The 24131-nt window shown below is 38.0% G+C and overlaps 1 protein-coding gene across 1 annotated transcript in view; it reads right to left on the bottom strand.

Annotated features, from left to right (window-relative positions):
- Positions 1–24131, bottom strand: part of Polr3b (polymerase (RNA) III (DNA directed) polypeptide B) — a 91721-nt gene that overhangs the window by 30634 nt on the left and 36956 nt on the right. The window contains exons 13-19 of the mRNA XM_013022600.1: positions 19909–20070; positions 16639–16839; positions 15119–15281; positions 13978–14131; positions 11269–11343; positions 10508–10606; positions 7922–8049 (exon numbers count right to left, since the gene is read on the bottom strand). Coding sequence (XP_012878054.1) covers positions 7922–8049; positions 10508–10606; positions 11269–11343; positions 13978–14131; positions 15119–15281; positions 16639–16839; positions 19909–20070 — 982 coding nt within the window. The remainder of the gene's footprint in view (positions 1–7921; positions 8050–10507; positions 10607–11268; positions 11344–13977; positions 14132–15118; positions 15282–16638; positions 16840–19908; positions 20071–24131) is intronic.

The following is a 24131-nucleotide window of genomic DNA, read 5'->3' as shown; positions in this document are numbered from 1 at the left end:
TTTCTCACTGATGTTTACAAGTCTACAAAGAAGACCAGAGTAACACCAATCTAACTATTTTTGACATTTGGACATATTTGGGGAATTTTAATCATTGGCCAATCTCATAAGTCATCAAGTTGGTAATTGGTTCTGTTCTATCTACTAAGGGATAAGAGATGACTCTGTAGTATCCACAGGCAAGGGGTCAACACAGGGTGACAGATAGGCTTCATAAAGAAAAATCAACAATCATAAAGTTATAAGTGAAAAAGGGAGAAGAGAATGAAGAAATAGGGATTTGTTCATTTTTTAACCAATCATTTATTATGCAGTTAATGGACACCTGCTCTGTATCAAACAGGTAAACAGATAAAGGCTAGGTCTCTTCTCTAGGGAAGCTAGATACAGTCCAATAGGAATGGATTCTTCCTTCCTGAGTGATCTATCTGGCTGACCCTCTGGAAGTGGACAAAATGTTAACTCTTTCTTGTCCTCTTAGAAACATCCTGGGATTCACTGCCTGCTTCAAGAAAAAGTTTGCAGTCTCTTGGCTTGTAGAATTGATCCAACACAGAGACTTAGAAACTGGGAAACTCAGGCCTGCCCTGTTGTTAAAGTTGTGTGGAAACCACTGAGCCTCTCCAGCTTCCAGCTGTCTTTTTCCCATGAAGGGCTGAGCAGTTAAGAACAGATGTTAACATTAGAAGGTCCCTCTTGCCCCAGAGCCTCCATAAGTGTCATCTACACACATAAACCCTAGGGTGCTCATGGGCCAGATCATGGAGTTACCAGAGGACCAGGAAATATCCACATTCAAGCCAGGCATTGGTGGCTCAAGCCTACTGTAATCCCGGCTACTCAGGAGGATTAGTAGCGGTTTGAAGCCCATCAGGGAAGAAAAGTCCATAAGACTCCACCTCTAATTAACCAGCAAAATAAAACAAAGCAAGGCAAAACAACCTGGGCTAGAGGCAGGGCTCAAGTAGCAGAGTGCCAGCCATAAGCAAGGAAGCCCAGTGAGAACATGAGGCCTTGAGTTCAACAAGAACAGTAACAACAACAAAACAATTCCACATCTAGTTCTTTGAACTCCTCCTATATTCATGTTATCTAACCAATGGTGATCTCAATTTAGGACTCAAAATCAACAATTCAAGCAGCAAAAAATAACATGGTGCACCTTAACAATTACTATTGAAAACAATAACAAAATCTGTATGATATACCCAGAGAAATTCTCCTAGTGCAGTGCAATTTCATAATGCTCAATCAAGGTCAAATTAGAATCTCATTATACTTCTTATAACTATGCATTTGTAGAAAATTTTATCAAGGTTTAGCTGAAAGACAATAGTCACACTGAACCTCAAGAAGTTTTTGTTGAGTCTGCACTATAAGCTGCCAACTAATTTATGCTATTTTAGTGCCAACTAATAAATGGGACAGGATACCTGACAATAGATCACTTACTGTTTTAGAAACAAGACTACTGCTGCTCGGATCATGGTAAAGTTCACTGACAACAAGTTTGTCCTTTTCCATGAAATCATTTAAAATTTATGTTGCGATTTCAGCTCCAATTGTGTACTTTACCCAGCTTGAGACTAGGGTTCAGGCAATGTCCCACCAGGCTGCCAAGCATGTCTTCTAAAACTTGAGACAAGCATTATCATGCAGCAGGGAAACAGAAATGGCTGCACCTCTAAACAATGGCCAAAGAGCCAGGATCCTGCTATAAATTGTGCTGCCAGGCCCACAACATCATTCTTGGGCATTACAGCTGGCCACTGAATGGGGAAGAAGAAAACTGTTCAGCACATGTTTGAGTTTATTATCTCATCAGAAAATTTTCTATACAGACTTTTTAAAGAACTTGTGGGACCATACACGTACATGCTTTCAAAGCAGCACAGTAAGTGTGTACCTGAAAACATGATCTACGAACTACCATTTCTAAGCCATAGAACTTTAAAATGCCATCAGACTCCCTCTTATTTTTTATTAAAAAACATGAATGGCTAACTAGCTATTTGGTATTTTTCTGAGAAAATGTCACAAGAAATCGACTAAGACTTGCCTTTGTGAAACACATGCCCTAAGTAGGAGGCTCTTACGATTTCCTGATTCCTTAGAAAGTGCAGTAGGTAATGCTCTAAAACAACTAATGAGAATATCTATTGTCCCATTTTCTGTACTTAAGAGTCTCCAATGATTTATTTTTCTAATACCAGGGCATACTCTTTCTTACAAAGCCCTATTTTCTAAGTCACAAATCAGCAAAGCAAAGTAGGTTAAAGTAGTGAAGATGTACTTTTATTTAAAGTGGGATGACAAGTTATTAAGGCTCAAACAACTTAGAACATGCATACTTGAAAAAAGTTGCATTTTCCTTCCTTCCCTTCCTTGCTCTTCCCTCTTTCCCTCCCTTCTTCCCTCCTTCCTTCTTGTAATCCATAACCAATACAACAAATGTCCTCTATTTAACATGAACTGACAGAAGAGTGGCTCCAGTGGTAGAGTACTACTTAGCAATGGTAAAGTTCTGAGTTCAAGCCCCAGTAGTATTTTTTTTAAAAAAGCAAGTATATGAATTGATGAAAGTACACATATATACACACTCTTCTTTCTCTTTCTTACTTGTGTTACTAAGACTATGATCAAAATCAGACCATGCTGATAATCCCAAAAGATCTCTCCACCTGTCCTAGGCCCCAGTGACCAACTGATCTTTGTAACATTGTAGCTCAGTTTGCATTTTGTTGAGTGATATATAGTCTTAGGATTATTCCTTTCACTTAGCATAATGATTCTAAGATTCACTCACTGGTGTACATCAAAGCTCATTCTATTGTATAAATAAACAATTGTTTGTTGAGCCTTTTGGTAGCTCTGCATCCTCACTGACAGTGATTGTGTCAGATTTTCAGTTGTAATCATTCCAATATGTGTGTAATAGTATCCCACAGCAGTTTAGTTTGCATTTACTGACAACGAATACTGGTGAACAGTCTGGTATGCTTACTGGCCATTCCCATTACTTTACGAAGGGCTACATTTTGGTTTTGCTTTGCCCTTCTTTCACTTGTGTTGTCCTATTATCAAAGAATTCTTTGTTATACTAGATTCAAATCCTTTGTCAGATGTGTATTGAAAATACTTTTTTTCTGCCCTATGGGTTGCATTTTCGATATTCTATACAGTGTCTTTCAAAGGGCACAGGTTTAATTGTGAGAAATTTCAACTTAATCTTTTCTTTATACAATTACTACTTTTTGCATCCTAGCTAAGAAGTTTTAGCTTAACTTGGATCATGAAGATTTTCATTGAGCTCTTCCTCTGCAAGTTTTATGACTTTAGCTTTTTACATTTATGGTTATGATCCACTTTGTGTTATGTTAATTTCAAGTTGGCATGAGGTAAAAGTTAATGTTCATTTTTTTCCAATACAAATATACAAAAATTACAAAGATTTCATCTTTTTGAAGACTTTCCTTCCTCAATGAATTGCTGTGACATTTTCAATGAAAATCAATTACTCATAAATATGTGGATGTGTGTGTGTTTTCTGGACCTTTTTCTTTTTTATGGAAGTAGAGATCAAACTCAGGGCCTTTCGATGTTAAGCAAGTACACTATCACTGAATTGCTACATCCCCAGCCCCTTGACTCTACTGTCCTATTCACCTAGATGTCTTCCCTCTTACTGATATTATATATTATTCCTACAACTTACCCTTTGGCTCACAATTCTTGTAGAAAATCTGCTCTTATGATTTTTATTTTTTATTTATTTATTTTTTGGGTCCGGTCGTGGGTCCTGAACTCTGGGCCTGGGCGCTGTCCCTCAGCTCTTCAGCTCAAGGCTAGTGCTCTATCACTTGAGCCACACCGTCACTTCCGGCTTTTTTCTTTTTGCTTATGTGGTGCTGAGGAATCGAACCCAGGGCCTTGAGCATGCAAGGCAAACGCTCTACCACTGAGCCAACTTCCCAGCCCTCTTGTGATTTTTAATACATTCAGAAATTCACTCATCTTGAAAATTTCATTAAGTATTTATCATACTACTTACCAAGAAAGCACTATGCTAGCCCAAAGATAAGTGATAAGACAGACCATCCCTATCTTCAATGAGCTAGTAATGTACATTCTAGCAAGGAAGGCAGCCCGACTACAATCCATGAAGTTAGGAAAGAGGAAAAGAAGTACATTTTAACTGATAAGAATTTTAGTAAGTTATATATGACATTATATTGAACATATGTGTGTGTGTATCCTTTTCTAAGTTATTCAACCAAACTAAGTCAGCTTATCAGAAAAAAATGTATTATATCTCATAGGATTATTACTGCAATTGAAAGAAGAAATTCAGAAGCAAGTTATTTGGGGGTCTGAGGGTGTAGCTCAGGGGTAAAGCCTATATATGAGGCCCTGGGTTCAATCCCCATTATCCCTATCCTTGTACCCATCCCTCCAGAAAAATAGGGTTATTTAGTAAGTGGCCACATTTACTGTGATAAGTAACAATATTGGAGTACAGGAAATTATTCACCTATCACTCTGCAATGTCACCCACTGTACCTCCAAACAATCTACAAGATAAACTTCAGTTTACTTCCACAGGAATTCATTGCCATCATTCTAGTCTTACAAAATACCACAGAAACTTATACCTGAAATAGCTCAGCCAATAGCAGGATTGTAAAAAAAAAAAAGACTGTCATGAATAGTTTGGTCAATATTTTTTTCTTCATTCTTTACTCCCAAAAAATTAAACAGAAAGTGGACATGAGGTATGGAAAGGAACCAATTCTTATCTCAATTTCTATTTCCAGTATCTCTCTCTCTTTTTTTGGGGGGGGGTCGGTCATGGGGCTTGAACTCAAGGGTCAGGTGCTGTCCCTGAGCTCTTTTGCTCAAGGCTAGTGCTCTACCACTTTGAGCCACAGCTCTACTTCCTCTCACTCTACTTTAAAGAACATAAGGGAAGAAACTATCTGCTTAGGAACAGAGTCTACTAAAAACAGAAACCGTGGTGTCATTAACTTCTGAGTCAAGAAAAACAAAACCAAATTCCCAAAACAAGTCCTAGCAATTTGGAGTTGAAGACGGGAGGGTTGGGAAGAAACTGTGGTGGGGGCTGGGAGACTGCCTGATGCATATTCATTAACTGATAGTGACTGAGCAATCCTTTTCCCCAGAGGTCTGCCAGTTAATAAAATAAGCAGGATATGAAAGTGTGACTTGTGTGAACTTATCCTCGGGGCCACTGAGTGTCCACACAATGCAGCTCCAGCATACAACCCGTGACCTGGAGACCTTGCCATGACCAGGTATCTACCTGACTACCGGCTGAGCCATCACTACACACCAAGCGGCATGCATCAAAGAGGGGTTCTCAGTAGCACAAAGAGATGCTGTGCGAAAACTCGAACTTCATTAATAGCTTACAGTGTGTAAGATTTTAAAAACCTCCCCTGCTGGTGTTTTATGCTGGATTAGCTCTTTCTTATGTTACGAGGTAAGGCTTTCAGCTTCTGTGGTTTGTACTGTCTTGGTTCTTTGTAGTGACAGAAATGACTTACTGCTTCATTCTCTTGGGGAGGGTTGGCTGGTACTGAAGGGGTGAAGATTGGTATACAGCAAATTTTCCCAGTTGGCTGGAATGCTTGGTGAAGCAATTCATTTTTGCAAATTTATTGTTCATTTCAACATAGACAGACAATAGAAATTAAAACATGACCTTAGAAAATCTGCCCTAGCACTGTGAGATTAAATAATCTTCAGTGATAGTGCTTACTTAAAATGGGACCGTGTGACTTAGTTACTGGCTGTCAGGGCAGCATGGAGTTAAAATGGTCCTACTTCAAGGGCTAGGTCCACTTTACAGACCTGGGTCTCTATGCTAGGTTTTCTCTCTCCACAGTCCTTTTCCCTTGGTGATTTTTCATATTGCATTGCTCAACGCTCAGGAAGCTATTCCAAAGTGCCATGTGCCAACTTTAAATGTAGTTTCCTCCACGCTTTTCTTTCCAGTCAGGTGTTTTATAATAATGAACAGTCACAAAGGCAGTTTTTATTACTTAAGATATTCAGTGGCTTTTGTCTTGCAAGCGTCAGCAGTAACGTCAGAGGATTGTATCCAAGGAGCTAAATGTGCGGGACCCAGGGTCACAGCAGCTGAATACACCAACCTCAGAAAACACAGACAATGAATTGCAAATGACACTCACAACAAAACGAGGAAAAAAACCTTCACACAGAAAACTACAAAAGAACTCTACAGACACTGAATTGGCTTTCTGTACACACTGATCCTGCTTAACTGTGTGTGGCAACTAACCCACTACTTCAGATACTCAGAGCCACGAAATAAAGGTTGCTTTTTTTGGTACAGAAGGGAGTTATAAAAAATAAAACATATTTCTATATATATATGTATTATTTCTTTCCTTTAGGCCTACTATTTATTTCTTTTAAAAAGAAAAGCTTCACTAAGTGGAGCCAGTGGCAGTTCTTCTGTTTTAATCTTCAAACACATAAAGAGTGGCATTAGCGATGAAGCGATTAGTCTTCTGTTAATTCTGCTGAAGGTTCTACACAAAAGGTGTATTGTTTCAGCTGGGATTCACATCAGGAAACAAAATGCTTTGGTAAAGCCAATAGAAGTGATAGCCCTTTCAGGACGAGCAGGGTTCAGTACTGTATATCTCAACTTGTTAGCTAGAAGCACAAACAGGACATCGACCCATGCTACTGCTGAGGATGAATGGGAGAGACAAAATTGATGAGTGCCGCTTAGATTTTCCCACTGGGAATTATTCCCAACTGTCCCGGCTTTACATCATTCAGGTAAATGGTAGCAAGACAACATGCTTTTAAAAATTTCTTCTAGATAGCCAAAGGGCAACATAAAAACTTGAGAGGAAATGCACATGCTCTCTCCCCAGGGAAGAAGTAGGATTCCTGAATGTTGTGCCCTGACCAGGTGCAGCCCAACTGCATTCTGGTTGTCACTGAAAGGCAAGGCAAAAACCTTCCTCTCTGCAGCTTCACAACTTCTCTATGAAGCTCCTAGTGGCGCTTAAAACTAGACATGACAGGTTATGTCTATGTTGCAGGCATAAGTGAAAAGAAAATGTGTTAAGTTTACAAGGACTTAAATGATTTAAGATAAACAAAATGTGCCTTGGAGTTGGGAACAGACAAAAACTCTCTCTGTATTACCTTTAAAGAAAACTCAATCTTTTCCACCTATAGCACTTCTGTTCTGCATCACTAAGGATATCCTGTTTATTCTAGAGAGCACCCAAAGTAGAGACCTGACCAGAAAACACTTGCTTAAACCTCTGTTGTGCTTCTGCTTTCAGGCTCGACCGTAGTGTCTCATGGACAGTTGTGCTCAATAAATATTATAAGTAGGTTGGGTGAAATGATAAACTCATTGACAGACAGGTGAAAGAGAAGACGAAACAGAAAGAAGATGAACTAAGAAGCTAGTATAACAAGTGTTAGGAGGTACACTAGCAGCCACAAGGATATAACAAGTTCAGTGACACTCAGGCAGACAACCCCAAGGGACATTCTCCTGTACAATGTACAGAAAGATGTTTCTTCCTCTTCCATCAACTTGAGTTTTTGTTCTTTTTTCCATCTCTCCTGGTTAATCACTTACACTTTACCTATAAAGGACTTTGTTTTTATTCTCTCATTATTCTGTGACATTTTTGTCACTTTCTTTGGTTAAGGGAACAAGTGGAGAGAGATCTGCATTTCTATTTAAGTGGTTCACAGGGCAAAGCCCTGAACCCCACAGGGGACCCTGAGCTAGACGATGCTCAGGCATCACTGTTACCTGATTGACCCAAACATGGAATACCAGTGAAAAGATGTAACAGCTTTCTGCAAACATTTTGAACCAAGTTTGAGAAAGAAATCTTACCCATGGCTTGTTTGCCCATAGCACACTGGTAGGTGTTTCTTGGGGACTGGTTATGATGAGGGTATGGGATCAGGCCAGCACAGACACCAAGAAGAGTGAAGGGTTCAATCTCCAAGTGGGTAGTATCTCTAGAAAGTTAATGAAAAATTAGGTATCTTAAATATCAAGTTTCTTAACAGGAATGAAAAAATATTACTATGTCCCCAAGGGGCAAATCAACCTCAATGCCAATAAAAGTGATCTAATAATGTTTAAATAAAATATAAAAAAGCATGAAAATTCAAAAAAACAATGATAGAAAATTTACTAGTGACAAACACAAGAGAAGGGAAACTGTAGAACTGCTTTTTGTAGAAAATGAAGAATTATAATAATGTGCTATTATTAATATGTAGCAAATAAATTACTATACAGAACATAGAAATGCAGTATTAATTTCCACATGGATGAGTAGCCTGCTGTTCCTTATTCTCCCAACTTACATCAATGAGAAGACTATATTGTCATGTTAGAATAGAACTCCTCTATGAAGTTATGAGGGCAAATGGGAACCAACATGGTACCCACTGGCTGACAATGGTTGCTGAGCACTTGAAACATTAGGCTACTAGGACTGAAGAGCTCAATTTTTATTTTACAATTTAAAAGTCAAGTCTAAAATAAGTAACTGTTACTGAAAATGTTAAAAAATTAATTATAATAGAAACAATTTATATTTTTCAACTATAAGTTTATAAAATCAGATTTGAGTTATTGCTAATGAAATTAGGCTTTCAAAATGAGATGTGTTATAAGTGTATTACTAGATTTTGAAGACAAGTAGTAGAAAAAGAAGTAAAATAGCTAGGCTCTGGTGGCATACATCTGTTATCCTAGCTACTCAGGAGGCTGAGATCTGAGAGTCACAGTTCAAACTCAGTCCAAGCAGGAAAATCTGTGAGACTCCAATCTCCAATTAACCACTAGAAAACTGGAAGTGCAGCAGTGGCTCAAAGTGGCAGAGCACTAGCCTTGAGAAAAGAGCTCAGGGACAGCGCCCAGGCCCTAGGTTCAAGTCCCGTGACCAACAATAATAACAAAAAAGTAGACTATTTCTATGTTTTTATGTTCATTTTATGTTGACATAATATTTGGACATGGTGGGCTAAATAAAATATTATTAATCTTACCTGTGACTTTTTACATTTTTTAATGTGGCTACTAGGAAATTTGAACTTACACTTATGGTGTGTACTATATTTTTATTAGATAGGTATTAGAACCTTAGTTACTTTTATGTTTTTAAAGAAAACAGTTTTGTCTATATAATAAAGCAAATGAGAAGCTTTAATGGGAAAAAGTAGCCAGGTTATTTCTAGGTATTACAATAGATAATATATTCCAGATCTATGGTCTCTGGTAATTCTTCCTTCCAAGTGTTTATAAAGTGGAACCTTAATAACTTTAAGTGTAGTTTAGTACTTGTAGAGAATTTCTAAGAGACCAGGTCCCAACCCTCCATAGAAATCTGACTGCAACGTACTTGGTAACAGATCTCTTGTTCATGAATTTATTCATCTATTTTTTCCAATACATGTATTGAATTATGTCCCTAATTTAGTGACATAGGTCCTGGAAGAACATCAATTTCCTTAGGACCTAGCAGAATCCCAATCCTCTTAAGATACCTAGGTCTTTGTCAGCAGGAAAGGGTTCTAACTTTTATTGTTGTTTTTTTAAAAGCAACAACTTGAAACTGTATTTTCAGACTAGAGTGAAACAACATTTGTTTTAAGTATACTGTTCTGTTTACATACTAGCCAGGGTGATATTTTCCAGATAATTGAAAACCACTTTATAAATAAAGATTGAGGTAATTTGAAAAGAATGAAAGGAAGCATCACACCGTTTTTTCCCTTTTTGTTGTGACAGCAACATATATAAGATCACATGATAGCAACATATATAAGATCACATAATATCTAAGTTCAGAGATTCACAATTTTAAGGAATAAAAGTTTTATCTAAAAGCAGTGCTTACCAAATTATAATATAAATACAGTGACATATTTCATTTTGTAGCAGAAAACATTCTAATCTTACCCAAGTGGTACATTATTTATATGTACAACAAAGCAAGATAGAAAGACATCTTCTAGTATACTGAAAATGGACCCTAGATGGCTCTTAAAACATCACTACTCTAGAAGGAATATTCTGAACACATTACCATTTCAAGTTTACATTGCACATAAGCTTAGAGACATACTGTATTGTAATTCCTGCACTGACAATAAGAATTGAGATGTCCCATGACAAAATCTTCTCTAGAAGAAATGGAACACATTTTAGACCAATGATTGGTCCAAAAAAATTTTTTTAACACTAACTGGATATTAAAACCAGAGAAGCAATTTCTCCTAAAAATGTACACTAGTGTCACAAATAGGAAGACTAACTGAATCAAAGATGGCTTGCTTGCAGCTTTGAGATACTTTCAATTCTTATCTCATCTTTGTAACAGTTCTTATTGGACATGACTGAAGAACTGAGGAGGATGGTACAGTTGAGATAGTTGGTACAGGTACAGCAAGCTTTGCTACTTACTTATTAATTGTGTGTTCATAAAGGGCGATGTTACAGTCATTTTCTTCATTCACATCTAAATATTCAACCAGACTTTCATGTAAGAAATCTTCAAAATTCCTGGGAATATGTTGTTAAAGAGGCATTGTTAAATAGCATTTTACTGTAATATCGCATATAATAACACAAAAAAAATCCTGTCTTTCATTTAGGCCCAAAGTACTTTTGTCTCCCAAAATATTAATTAATTGGATATTTGAAACATACTCTTGGATTATAGTGTGATCATACATCACTGAAACAAAAGCCTGAAAGTCTGTGCTTTTTGTCCATCTGTTCCCCAGTTTTTAAAAAAATCCATTACTTTAAAGCTGGAGGTGTGGCTCAAGTAGTAGAATGCCTGCCTAACAAGCATGAGGCTCTGAGTTGAGGCCAGTATACCAGTATATCAATAAAATACAAGAATAAAATAAAGAGAAACTCAAAATGTCTACATCAACATATTACTGTGAGTTCTTTTCTTACTAGAAACACTTAATAGTGCAGTGAGTTAATGCCAAGACACTGTAAGCCTCATGATCGAATGCAATAAACACTTCACCATGGCCAAGGAACTTCACATGGAGAATGCTTACATGCTGATGTATTTGGTGGAGAGGAATTAAGAGACTAGTATGACAGTATACTTTTCTTAAAAAGAACAGATTAAATAATGTCATGTAAGCTGATTAAAGAACGTGTATATTTAAGGAGATTGGTAATTTTTACTTTTGGATGTTTACCTGTACCCCTGAGCCAATTCTTCCATATGTTTATTAGTGACTGCTGGCTTCTGATTCTTAACAATTATGTAAGGTCTACAATGAAAAACAAAAAACAAAAGCAAAGTAATAGTTATGACTCAGAAGAATTATGTCTGACTGTTTACGCTTACCACAGCAGAATGAGAGAAGATTTAGATAATACACTCATTCCTAATTTCCTGTAGACACTGGGTACTTTTTGCATGCATATATAAGCACGTAGGGACCTAGCCTCTGTTTCTCATGCACACAAGTTCATGTACATGTGAGCATATACATTCATAAACATGTACATATATGGTACTTCCTCCAAGTTTCCTAGGAAACATTTGGTTTTAAATGAAAAAGCAGCATCAAGATGATGCTCAATAAAGTCTGAAGAGAAATGAAGCTTTTACATAGTATTTAAACAAAACTGGAAAGGTGTCATTCATTCCAGAAGCATCTCCTGATGGTCCATGGCAGAGCATCTGGTCTATAGTACTCTCCCTTTATCTATAGCTTCTCTAGTTTTGCTTTTACTGATTTCAGTTACATAAGGTCAATGGTGGTTTGGAAATATTACGTGGAAAACTACAGAAATAATTCTATCCTCTCACTCCATTCTGCCTAGGATGTGATGTTCCTTTGTCTAATGAGCCCACATGACACAGGTTACCTGTCCATTACTCATTTATAGCAGTCTCAGTTATCAGATCAAAACTATCTTAGCATGCATAAGATTTAGAAAAATATGTGGTTTCCAGGCATCCACTGAAGGCCCTAGAATGCATTTCATACAGGTAACAAGTACCTGATAAAATACCTAAGGAGTCTGCTGGCAAAGAAACCTGTCACTGAGGAAAACAGGATCAACAGAAGATCTAATGAACAGCCAGATATTGAGGGTCGTTTGATTTAGAATAAAGGTCACTCAGCTAAACTAACAGGTTAAAGTGACACTTGACCAAAAAGAGTGATATACGATTGCAGACAACAGCTTCCCTGCTTTGTGATTTCTAGCAATTTCTCAGGTGGAAGGTAGAATGAGTACTCTGCAGATTAACCTGTAACTGTCAATGGTGATTTGCTTCTGAGCTCTTCACCACCACAAGGAAACACCCACACAAAGGATGGCATGCAGCTCGGAAACGTCAAGGGCTGTTGCTATTTGGATAAGCAGCTCTTACAGAGGGAAGCAAGTAGCCAACAGACACTTGTGCACTTACCCTGCAGCCCAGATAACTCTCTGCGAGGACTACTGAGCAGTTTTAAGCACCAAAAAGAGAGCAGCCCAATCACAAAGTTACTAAAAAGTGAACAGGGTAGCTGTTCATGGATACCCACGGCACCCTGAAAGCCTGGCTGTGCTTGGTAGGGAAAGGAGAGTTGACAGTACACTCTACTGGAGAGCTGCTAGAGTTCAGGCTGACACTCAGAGACAGGAGCAGGACGGAGAAGTGCTGTCACCTCAGTAAGTTCTAGTCTTTCTGGCAAATCTATGGTCTGTCATTACAAAATTACTTCTAAAAAAAAAGTTTCCTTTCAGAATATGCCTGAATGTACTGCATGCAAGAGACAAGTGCTGGAAAAAGAATAATCTAGAATCTGTCATTGTTTCATAATTAGGTCATATTGTTAATAGCTATTTAAAAAAGCACTTAATTTGTCCAAAATCCTCTGAGTGTGTACAATATCCTGCCACTTCTCAGAACAAACATAGGTAGACTTTATCACTTCCATTTTTACAGTTAAGAAAACCAAGGCTCAGAAGCAACTTATGCAATGTATTAGGTCAGAAAGTGGCAAGTTGGAGTTCAAAGACAGATACATCATTTCCAGGTATACCATCAGAGAAACCAGTTCTGGCTACTTTAGGCAAAACTGGAATTTACTGGTAACATTCAGAATTTACTAAAAGGATAAAAATCAAAGAAAATGAGGATGTGTTCAGGCATAGAAAAAACACTAACTAAAGTAGTTACAAAGACCTTGAAGTAAAGAGTAAGGGGCAGTCTTAAAAGTTTAACAGCATCCCTGTACGTCCCTCCCTAAAGGAGTAGACACTATGTCATATTTGTTTCTGTACCTCAAGATGCTGGACAGAATTTGTGCATGAAGTCCTTAATAAATGCTCCCTGAATGAACAAAAGTAACCCACTTTTCTACTGGGTCTAATGCTATTCTTTTTTCTTCATGCTTTTACATTTTCATTATTGCCTTTCCCAGCTATTCTCCTTTTCCTCTGTACCCAAGTACTACTGTAGCCATAAAATACAGTAAGTTTACTCACGATTGTTAGAATCAAGGGAGTTCTATAAACTTACAGTGCCACCCTCTAGCTCTAGGTATATAACATAAACTTAGGGAATCTCAGTTTTCTCATTTATTAAATGAAAACCATCTCATATCATGGGGCTGAATATAGTTAAAGCCTTACTCACACAGAATACAATTAAAATAAAAGTGGGTAGCATTAGTTACTAAAAGAGCTGACCATTACTAACTAGTAAATATTTTTGTCTCTCCCATAGGACTGAGTTCTCTGAGGGCAGCTTCTTTCTTCTACAAACTTTAGACCTTCCTTTGTCTCCTATCAATCTTTGAACTATCATAATAGTGAAAAAGGTTAAAGCAGCTTAATAAAAATGAGCCTATTTTTTTCAACAGTTTATAGAAAGACACTTGAATTCTTTTAAGGAAATATACCTGCACAGCCTTCCTCCATCAGAGGAAATATAAACACATCGGTCTGTCAGATTTGTTGATATGGAAACAAATTCATTGATATAGCCTGCTCTTCGCATCAGTCGAAATGTATTCACTAGCTTTTTATGGTCCCTAATGACACCCAAGATGTTACCTAAGAAAAGGAAATAAGACAAAGTAAGACAGAAATAGATGCAATATGATTTCAAATCACCTGAGTGATAAAATCCGATTTATCCATACAGTGAAAACACTAAGGTGCACTGAGTAGTTGTTTGGACATGCTATTTATTAACATTGTGGCCATAGGAAGAGACACAGTGTGGTCGTGGACAGACTGAGGTCTATACTACCACCACTCACTGGCTAAGGAATTCTGGGAATATTAGCTTTCCTTTCCTCAGCTGTCAGCACAGTGTTATAGGCATGAGCTTGGGATCTGAACCCTGGCCCTCTCACAGCATGTAAGTTGTGCAGATGTCATGAAGTGATCTATATGATATGCTAAGGACAACCCCTGCCTTACAGCTACTCCATGCTGTGTGGTTACCATCAGTGAGCTGAGGAAGTATGGAATGAGAGTGCAGAGTGAGCATCCACTCTGGTCAGCCCTAGGCAAGGCAGGCAGTTCACAGACCCTTTCTCACCAGCCAGCTTACACTGTAAAGGGTTAGTGGACCTTGGGCTGGGAGGAATGGGGGCAGTGGGGGACTAAAAGATGCATTAACTAAGCAGCATGGGATAAGCACATCAAATGAGTACAGAGACTATACCAAGTCAGTACAAGAAAAGGATGGAGAAACTGATGCCACCTTTCTTAAGGAGGCAGGGATAATGAAAGAAGCAATTGAAGGATAAGCCATTGGAAGGGGCACTGGCCACAGCTGCTCATATACCCCTCATCATGACTGCACAGGATCACTGCATTCTAGGGTGATTTCATCATGTCTGCAGAATAACTCATCTATTTAACTTGCTCTGAATGATACCACGTGAAACTTTATTCTCCCTTGGCAGCCATTAGGGTAATTCTGGGCCCAGAATTTAAGGTATGCTTGTGCTTTAAATAGAAAGAAGTAATGGATTTTCTCTCAACTCCCAACAGGTTGTTTTAGAATGAATGTCTCTATAGGATACTTACCATTAAGGAAGACCAGAAACACATTTGGATAAGAAAGTTCTTCCCCACATAGTAAATTTACATCTTCTACTCCCAGGTTACTAGCTAGCTTAACAATAGGTCCATCTTCCATGTCAGTTGTGATGTGTGTCATAAGGGCCAAGTTTTTAACCAAACCACAGGCCTAAAAAGAAAAAAATTATAACATGGTGATTTCTAAAATAAACATTAATAATGCAAAGTATAATCTGTGTCTGAAAAATACCTTTACCACTTTGCTGTTGGCAATAAAAAGTAGTACACAAGGCAATTCACAGGAAAGCCTTTAAAACACACACATACATGCACATGCATGCACGCGCACACACACCCTCTTTTAACCCAGAAATGTGTCTTAAGAAGAATGTAAAATAGATCCAGTCACAGAAATACTCAACACAGTACTGCTTGTAATTATAAATAACGATGACCATACATGTTAACTGACTGTGCAAACTGGTATTAGCAGACAATGGAACATCACAATTGTTTTGTTGATAATGGGGAAAATGGTAGAGAAAGATAGGGATAACTGTGGCTACGTGAACACATAAAACTTCTGGCTGGAAATGGAGACTGTTTATAAAAGAGCCAGCCAGAACACTGAAGTTTCTTAGTTATGAAAGGCAAAGAAAGAATAAAGGACATTCTAAGGTAAGAGAGACCACCGGTGATCAAGCAGTACGTGATGCTGGATCAGAAAGGCCATGCTGAGATACATAGATGACCCTTTGCTTGAAGGAACAGAATCAAGTGACAGTAAGAATGACTACATCCAAAAGAAGGAGCCACCCAGGGAATAACAGGGGATATAAAAGTAAATGTAGGTAAATCCTGGGTTGAGTTGGAACAATGGTTTTTGCTTCCTATGTAAGTCATAACTACTTTATCTTGGACTGTAGGTACCTAGTTGGCTACAACTAAATACATGAGGTCCTCTAAACACTCTTACTCTTGGGAGCATCAAAGGTAATGGGTCTCCCAGTTGTCTATACTCTTACCCCTTTTTCACTGCCTGGTTTCATTCTTGGGATAAACTAAGATAAGCATGGAAATGGTACATGCCTCTCTTTATGTAAGATATGAATCAGATGCTTCTTCAGGTTAAAGGTTTTAGAATGAGGGGCTGAGAATATGGCTTAGTAGTAGAGTGCTTGCCTAGCATGCATGAATCCCTGGGCTTGATTCCTCAGTACCACTAAACAGAAAAAGCTGGAAGTGGCACTGTGGCTCAAATGGTAGAATGCTAGTCTTGAGCAAAGGAAGCTCGGGGACAGTGCCCAGGCCCTGAGTTTAAGCCCCGGGATTGGAAAAAAAAAAAAAAAGGTTTTAGAATGATAACGATGTAATCTTGACAAGTTGCATTAACATTTCTTGCCAAATAAGTGGCTAATCAAAACAGAAGATATGCAGAGGGGGCTGGAACAGAAGCAGAACACCAAGAGTTTTACATCCCAACAGTTATGACCTCTAACCCCACAGAAACTTGCTGGGTACTTTACCTCTCCTTCAGGTGTATCAGAAGGACAGAGCATCCCCCACTGAGATGGCTGGAGGGAGCGAGGACCACTCACTTTTCTTGTTTTTTCAAACTGGGAAGAGATTCTTGTCATCATGCCCAGAGCAGATATATAGGACAAGCGGGATAGCACCTGGGTCACACCCTGGCGGTCCATTTTAAATCTCTTTAGAGACCAATTTCCCTGCAGAGAGATGAATGATAGACGACCCTCAACCCTTTCATCTGCTGCCTGAACCTGAGGAGTCAATCTGAGAAGTTCACCATTGGAAATGATTCGTTACAAAATTGTAGCCATGATAGACATTCAGTAAATAAATCAAAACTGCAGGGTCACTTGCAGGGATGTTCTGGGAATATACGAAATCAGAACTATGTTTGGAAATTATCTCAGCATGCTTCAGTTCATCAAACATCTCATACCAGAGCAGCCATCGAACTCATTCCACACTGAGTAAGTCAGTTTAACCCAACACTAGCCTTTTCCACACACATTAAGGGTAAAACTAGTTTTGAGTCCAAAGAGATAATCTAATATTGGGATGATGTGGATATCTTCCAAAGTTAGTCTTAGAGACAAATATAGCACAACAAAGGCAACTCTGAGAGTAGTTATTAGGGATAATGAATAAATTATAGGCTTCTGTTTCTTTTTGCAGTACTTAGGGCCTTGTGCACACTACCCAGATACTTTATGATTTGAGCCATAACTTCTAGTCCTTTTGCTTTTCTTAGTTTGTTTTTCAGACATGGTCTCATACTGAATTTGTACAGTTTTGTATTACCAAGTCTGATGCCAAACTGTGTCTTAGTCAATGCCTAGGAAATCTAAAATGTGTGTGTATCTTTTATATATATATGTGTGTGTATGTGTGTGTGTGTATATATATATATATATATATATATACACACACACATACACACACATATATATATTCATATTAAGAAATAAGCTGGCACTGGTGGCTAATGCCATTAATTCTAGCTACCGGGGAGGCTCAGATTGGGAGACCTTGGTTCAAGGTCAGCCTGGACAGAAAAAATTCTTGAGGCTCTTTCTCAATTAGAACTAGGCCTAGCAGTGTGCACTTGTTATCCAAGCAACAGGCAGGAAGTGAGACCTTATTTCAAAAATAGCCAGTGCAAAAAGGGCACTGTTGGCTCATGCTTGTAATCCTAGCCACACTGGGCAGAAACATTCTAGATCTCTTCTCAATCAACAGTGGGGTACAGTAGCACACATGTACCTCCTAAACTGTGTGGTAGACTGAAATTGGGTAGATCATGGTATGGCAGGAAACCAGCACACCAATTTTTGTGTTGAGATGCCTCGTGAACTTTTAGTTTGAGCTAACTAACCTCAAATCAATGATATTTCCAATCTCTACCTCCCAAGAAGTTAAGAATGCAGGTGCAGAACACTATGCTGGCTGTAAATAATATTATTTGATGGTTGCATTAGTTGTGCATATGAAATAATTTTCCCCCAAACACAAATTCAGGGAAACATGCACTGAAACAGAATAGTAGAAAATAAAAGTTTTGTAAACCAATAACAACAACAACAACAAAACCAGTAGGATCAATTCTGATTTAAAAGAGAAATCTGAATCTTCATGTCTCCTTTAAGAACCTGATGAAGGCCATGAGTATTTTACTGAGGAAAATGTTCAGAGAACATGAATGCAGATTTTATATTCAATTTCAGGAGAAGATTCACAAATACCATCTTTAAAATCCCTATGGTAGGAAAGGTGAAATGTGTCAGAGCATCCTCAGAAATGATACAAGTTTTATACTTACAACCAATTATACTTATTACACTACAGTAAGATCACCTGGGAACCTTGCATCTTCTGCAATATAGAAAACAGCTGAAGTTTAGGAAGAAATTTTATCCAAAGCAAAGAAACAGGGCAAACACGTGTATTCCACAAATTAACTTCTTGTACTGCTCACTGAACTCCTTTCAACCTTGGAATGAGAATGACTGTAGAACCTGACTTCTACCCAGAGAGTAAGGGTAAATAAGGTAAATAAATACTGAGCACAGAGCTAAAATAAGGCAATATAAGTTGCTCTTTTCCTGGTCACTTTCAGATAGGGACATGCCAGCCAGAAGGCCTAGCACTAAACAGTCCCACTGGGAAGGCAAAGCAATGTCACCTCAGGGGGAAAAGAACTACCACAAATAGCTCTTATGACCTAAAGAGAATGAATCAGGACGCAAGGACTATGTTCAAGCTCTCCGAGGCTTTCTCACATTCTGGGATATCTTTCTTCAAATGAGTCTGGGCCACAGGAGTTTGGCGCATGCACCAGCCACAGGCAGGGTAAACCTCCACTTGGTCATTGCTCTCTCTGCAAGAGCTGCTCGCATAGACTCCATGTAAACCTCTGAAGTCAACTATGGTGACAAGCCCACACTACTCTTCATTGTTTAGGGAACCATGGTGGGCCACACTATTCTTTGTTGGGGCAAGGTGCCATCCATAAACCTAATTGTGTGTCTGGGATATAAACCGTGAAACAGACTTCATCTGATAGACCTATAGTTGTTATGTTTTAAGAAAGAGAGAAAAACCCTATCTGATAAACTTTCATGAATAGCTCAAGGCCCTGAATACACAGCAGCTGCTGAGGGCTGAATTCATCACTCAGGGAAGAACAGCTGATAGGCCTTTGGAGAACAGAAACCTTCTGTGAAATAAAACACTTTTGTATTCTTTTGGACAAAAGTATCCAATTAATAAGCCTAACTGATATATGTCAACTTTATTACAGGAAAAAATGGAGATAAGTACCTTTTAAAAGACAGCTATTAATAGTTGTTAGACTAAAACATGTATTTCCCTCAATGCAAGTGTATCTACTGTTACTGTCTTAGTGCTTCATAGAACAGGAATGCAAAGTTGGCAGGAAAACTGTACAGTAGTCCTTCCTTTCCCATAGAAAATACCTCCATGACCCCCGGGGGATGTCTGAAACCACAGAAAGCATAGAACCTGGTACATCTTACTGTTTTTCCTATACTACATAGCTATGAAAAAGTTTAACTTATAAATTAGGCACAGTAAGAGGTTAATAACAATAATAATAAAAGAGGAAAATTACTGTTTGTCAAGCAGAAAATTTGTGATTTGCATATATTGTTTTTTATTTTTAAAAACCTGGATTCTCAGTCTTTCACATTTCCATTTTACTGAACAGATTCCCAACTTGAAAAGTTCTGAAAGAAAGACTAGAGACTCACAGTAGAAATGGCATTCACCATGCCATTGGTGATCTGGTCTTGGCGCATGTGCTTCACCACGTCAAACTGGGCTGCTCTTTGTTTAGGAATCACCTGGTCTGCAATCTTCTTCATCTCAGAATTAAATTTTTTGAACAAATCTTCAAAAAGAAGAGATAAAAGCTAAAAGAACAAAAAACAGAAAAATATGTGATCTTTCCAATGGCATTACAGACTAATTTGATATGTTTTGTTCTTGACTACAGCTTTAACAAATACAAATAAAAACAAAAAAGAAAGAACCTTAAACTGAAGAAAATGTATGGGAAAAGTCAGTTTGATAAATATGCGTAGAATTTTCTGTGTGTGCTGGGTCTTGGCACCAAAAGCAAATGTGATGATGTATTAAAGCATTTAATTCATATTTTCACATTTCACAGGCCAGTAACCAAATTTTTAGTTTTACAAATAAATATACTAAAATGAGGGGAAAAAAGGGAGTGAGGGAAGGAGAGAGTGATAAAGGGTTGTCTGATCATTGTGTATCAATACACATTATATGTGCATGTATATATATATATATGCACACGCATATGTGGTATCAAAATCAAATTCCTTTGCACAACTAATTAAATCTACTAAAATATGGTGAAAATAATATAAGAAGAGAATTATGCAGCAGTGGTACTCAAGAGACACTATGTTAAAAATGAATTTAAAAACTTGTAGGTTGAGCCATACGCTGGTGGCTCACGCCTGTAATCCTAACTACTCAGGAAGCTGAGATCTGAGGATCACGATTCAAAGCTAGCCCGGGCAGGAAAGTCCATGAGACTCTTATCTCCAATAAACCACTTGAAAACCAGAAGTGGTGCTGTGACTCAAGTGGTAGAGCATTCACCTTGAGCTGAAGAGCACAGGAACAGCGCCCAAGCTTAGAGTTCAAGCCCCACGTCCGACCAAAACAAAAAAAGAAAAAAGAAAAAAGAACTTGTGGGTTGGATGGGATGGGAGGGAAAAACAGAGAGTAAAGGGATGACAGGGTGACACTGTCCAAAAAGAAATTCTTTACCTGACAGATAATTGTAGCCCTATTGTACATTACCTTTATAATAACAATAAAAAAGGGAATTAGCAAGGAACAGACCAAGGACACTAATGATATGGTGCCATCTGAGTAGGCTATCTGGTACTGCCACTGAGAAGGCAGTTTGCATTGTCCATCTATCCCTTATGTGCCAGGAGCTCTTCCCCTTACGAATCTCCCAGAGGCTCTCAGTCTTTAGCAGGTACAGTTACACCCTGAGGTCTATTAAAACACAACTTGCTGATCCCAGCAGCTCTAGAATGCAGTTAAAAAAAAAATATATATATATATAGGAGAAGCCAGAATTGCTGGTAGGAGGAGGTATTTGAGAATCAGTGTCCCATGGAAATTTGCATTAGGACATATGTATAATTTATTTGTAGCAGCTAAGAAGTATAAACTATACAAACTGTATTTTGACAAACTAGGTACACACATAATGAGATACTAATGATCAGTTGAAAGGAATAAAAAAATAATCACAAAGCCACCGCCAGTTCTTAACAACATGATACTGAGTGAAAGAGATCAGACACAAGAGAATTTATATGGCATCATTCCTTTAACATGAGATTCTCAGCACAACTAAACTGTGTGGTTTAGTTAGGCATGATTAGACAAGGAGAAGCAAGGATACAAATGCCATGAATGAAGAAATGAGTTAAAATTCCAAGGACTTGTGAGTAGTATACCATGAGAGCCCTAGACACAAGGGAGTCCACCCAGACTCACAAGTCCTTTTCTGAAGAATGTTCCTACAAGGCTGGTACAGTGCAGAGACCTGAACAAGCTAGACTCCTTTGTAGGAACAAAAGCAACCAAACTCTAATCTACTTCCTGGACTTTCTCACACATGAAGTAAAACCTTTAAGGGGCTGCAGAAGGGTCAGGAAACCCTCCTCCTAGCAAAGTTCTGCAGGCTCCTAACAAGAAACAACAGTGTACAGCTGGACAGGGGCCAGAAAATCCTTTGGCCAGTGATTCCAATACAAAGCCAGAGGAAAGAGGTGGGGAGCAAAACCGTCTTTCCCTGGGGGAGGAACAGGAAAACTACTTGGGCCAAAGATCCTACACTGATACACAGCAGGGGCTGGAGCCCACAGGGAAGGGGCAGGAACCCCAAAAGCTGTCCTTTGAAAAACTGGGGGAAAAGGGAAAATGTTCATTCTCACTACTTTTATTAAACATTGTAGGAGATGTAGCAAGAAAAAGGAGTGAAAGATAGAAAATTATATTTACTTGAAGATAACGTGACTACCCAAATAGAAGAATTCCAAAAAATCTGAAAGGAACTCTCCTAGAAACAAGAAATGAGTTTAACAAGCATACATGACACAAGGCGAACAAGCAAAAAGCAAGTGTCTGTAAACCATTATTACAAGAAATTTATGCAAATCTCAGTAGAAATACTATTTAGAATCAGTTCTCTCCAGAGTGATCTAGCAATAAAAATGCAATCCCAATGAAAGGCCAGCAAACATTATTTAACTTATTTATGTATTTACTTATCCATCCATTCATTCAATTGTAAAAAATAATTCTAATGTAAGTAAAAATGTTAAAAAAAATCCATTTATAAGGATTCTCAAGAAAACAACAGCAACAATTTTCTTTCTTTTTGCCTAGTTATCTCGAGGAAACCCTATAAGTAACATTATTTTAAAAAAATTAAAAAATAGAAATACATGTAGCAGTCTGAGGCTATAACTCAATGACAGAGTGGCTGCCTAGCGTATTTGAGGCTCTGAATTCAATCTCCAGTACTCAGAAGAAGAAAAAGAAGAAAAGGATGTAGCTCCCACATAAATTATGTCTCAGGATAATCAGAGATCATAAGAATTACTTTTAAAATTCCAGCCAATCCATTACAATGGAAGTATTATCATATCTAGAGTATCACTATTTTCTATGTTCCACTGAAGTCCTGGACAAAGGAAATGATCATCTTCAGTTGCTAAATATAACCATCCAGAGAAAACCACCTAGGGAACCTGAAATGGATGAATCAGGGCCCAAACACTTGAACTCAGTGATCAATTCCAACAGCACACAAAAGTACATACTACCAGACATCACTTTCTGGTAGGATATAACACCATCAAAGAAGTGTTCTAGCAATTAAAACAGAAGAATCTTCGGTATCATCTAACATCTAGATTAAACTCCTGGTTTACAAGAAATTCAGAAGAGAGAAAATTACATGTGTCATTTGCAGCTCAAAGAGCATTTTTCTCTTTATTCAAATAGCATTTGCTATTTGAAATTTTTAAATTAAAACTTAACTAATGTAGTAAATCAAGGAAATAATAAACACAAATATTTAAAATAGTGGGAGGAAGAGAAGAGGATTGAGTAATAGGTAAATGGAGTTCACTACCGAACACATTCTATGAAGCCATCATAACCCTCATCCCCAAACCAGGCAGGGACTCATCAAAGAAAGAGAACTATAGACCCATTTCTTTAATGAACATTGATGCAAAACTTCTCAACAAAATTTTGGCCAATCGACTTCAACAATTCATCCAAAAAATCATACACCACGATCAAACAGGATTCATTTCAGGGATGCAAAGCCGATTCAATATACGCAAATCAATTAATACAATTCATCACATCAACAGGAGCAAGGATAAGAACCACATGGTTATCTCAATATATGCAGAAAAAACATTTGACAAGATCCAACACCCCTTTATGATGAAGGTTCTGGAAAAATAAGGAATTCATGGAACATTCCTCAATAAAGGCTGTATATGACAAACCTACAGCCAGCATTATACTTAATGGTGAAAAACTAAAGCCATTCCGTCTTAACTCAGGAACAAGACAAGGATGTCCACTCTCTCCACTTCTCTTCAATCTAGTATTAGAATGCCTAGCTACAGCAATAAAACAAGATGCAAACATAAAGGGGATCCAAATAGGGAAAGAAGAAGAAAAACTCTCCGTCTTTGCAGATGACATGATCTTGTATTTAAAGAATCCCATAGACTCCACTCCCAAATTACTCAAGCTGATTCAAAACTTTGACAAAGTAGCAGGGTATAAAATTAAACCTCAAAAATCAATGGCTTTATAGTAATCAAAACAGCTTGGTACTGGCATAAGAACAGACCTCAGGACCAATGGAATAGAATTGAAAACCCAGAAATGA

The sequence above is a fragment of the Dipodomys ordii genome, unplaced genomic scaffold (assembly GCF_000151885.1).
Source record: "Dipodomys ordii isolate 6190 unplaced genomic scaffold, Dord_2.0 Scaffold3, whole genome shotgun sequence".
Lineage (NCBI taxonomy): Eukaryota > Metazoa > Chordata > Mammalia > Rodentia > Heteromyidae > Dipodomys > Dipodomys ordii.
This window is presented reverse-complemented; position numbering and strand designations above follow the sequence as displayed.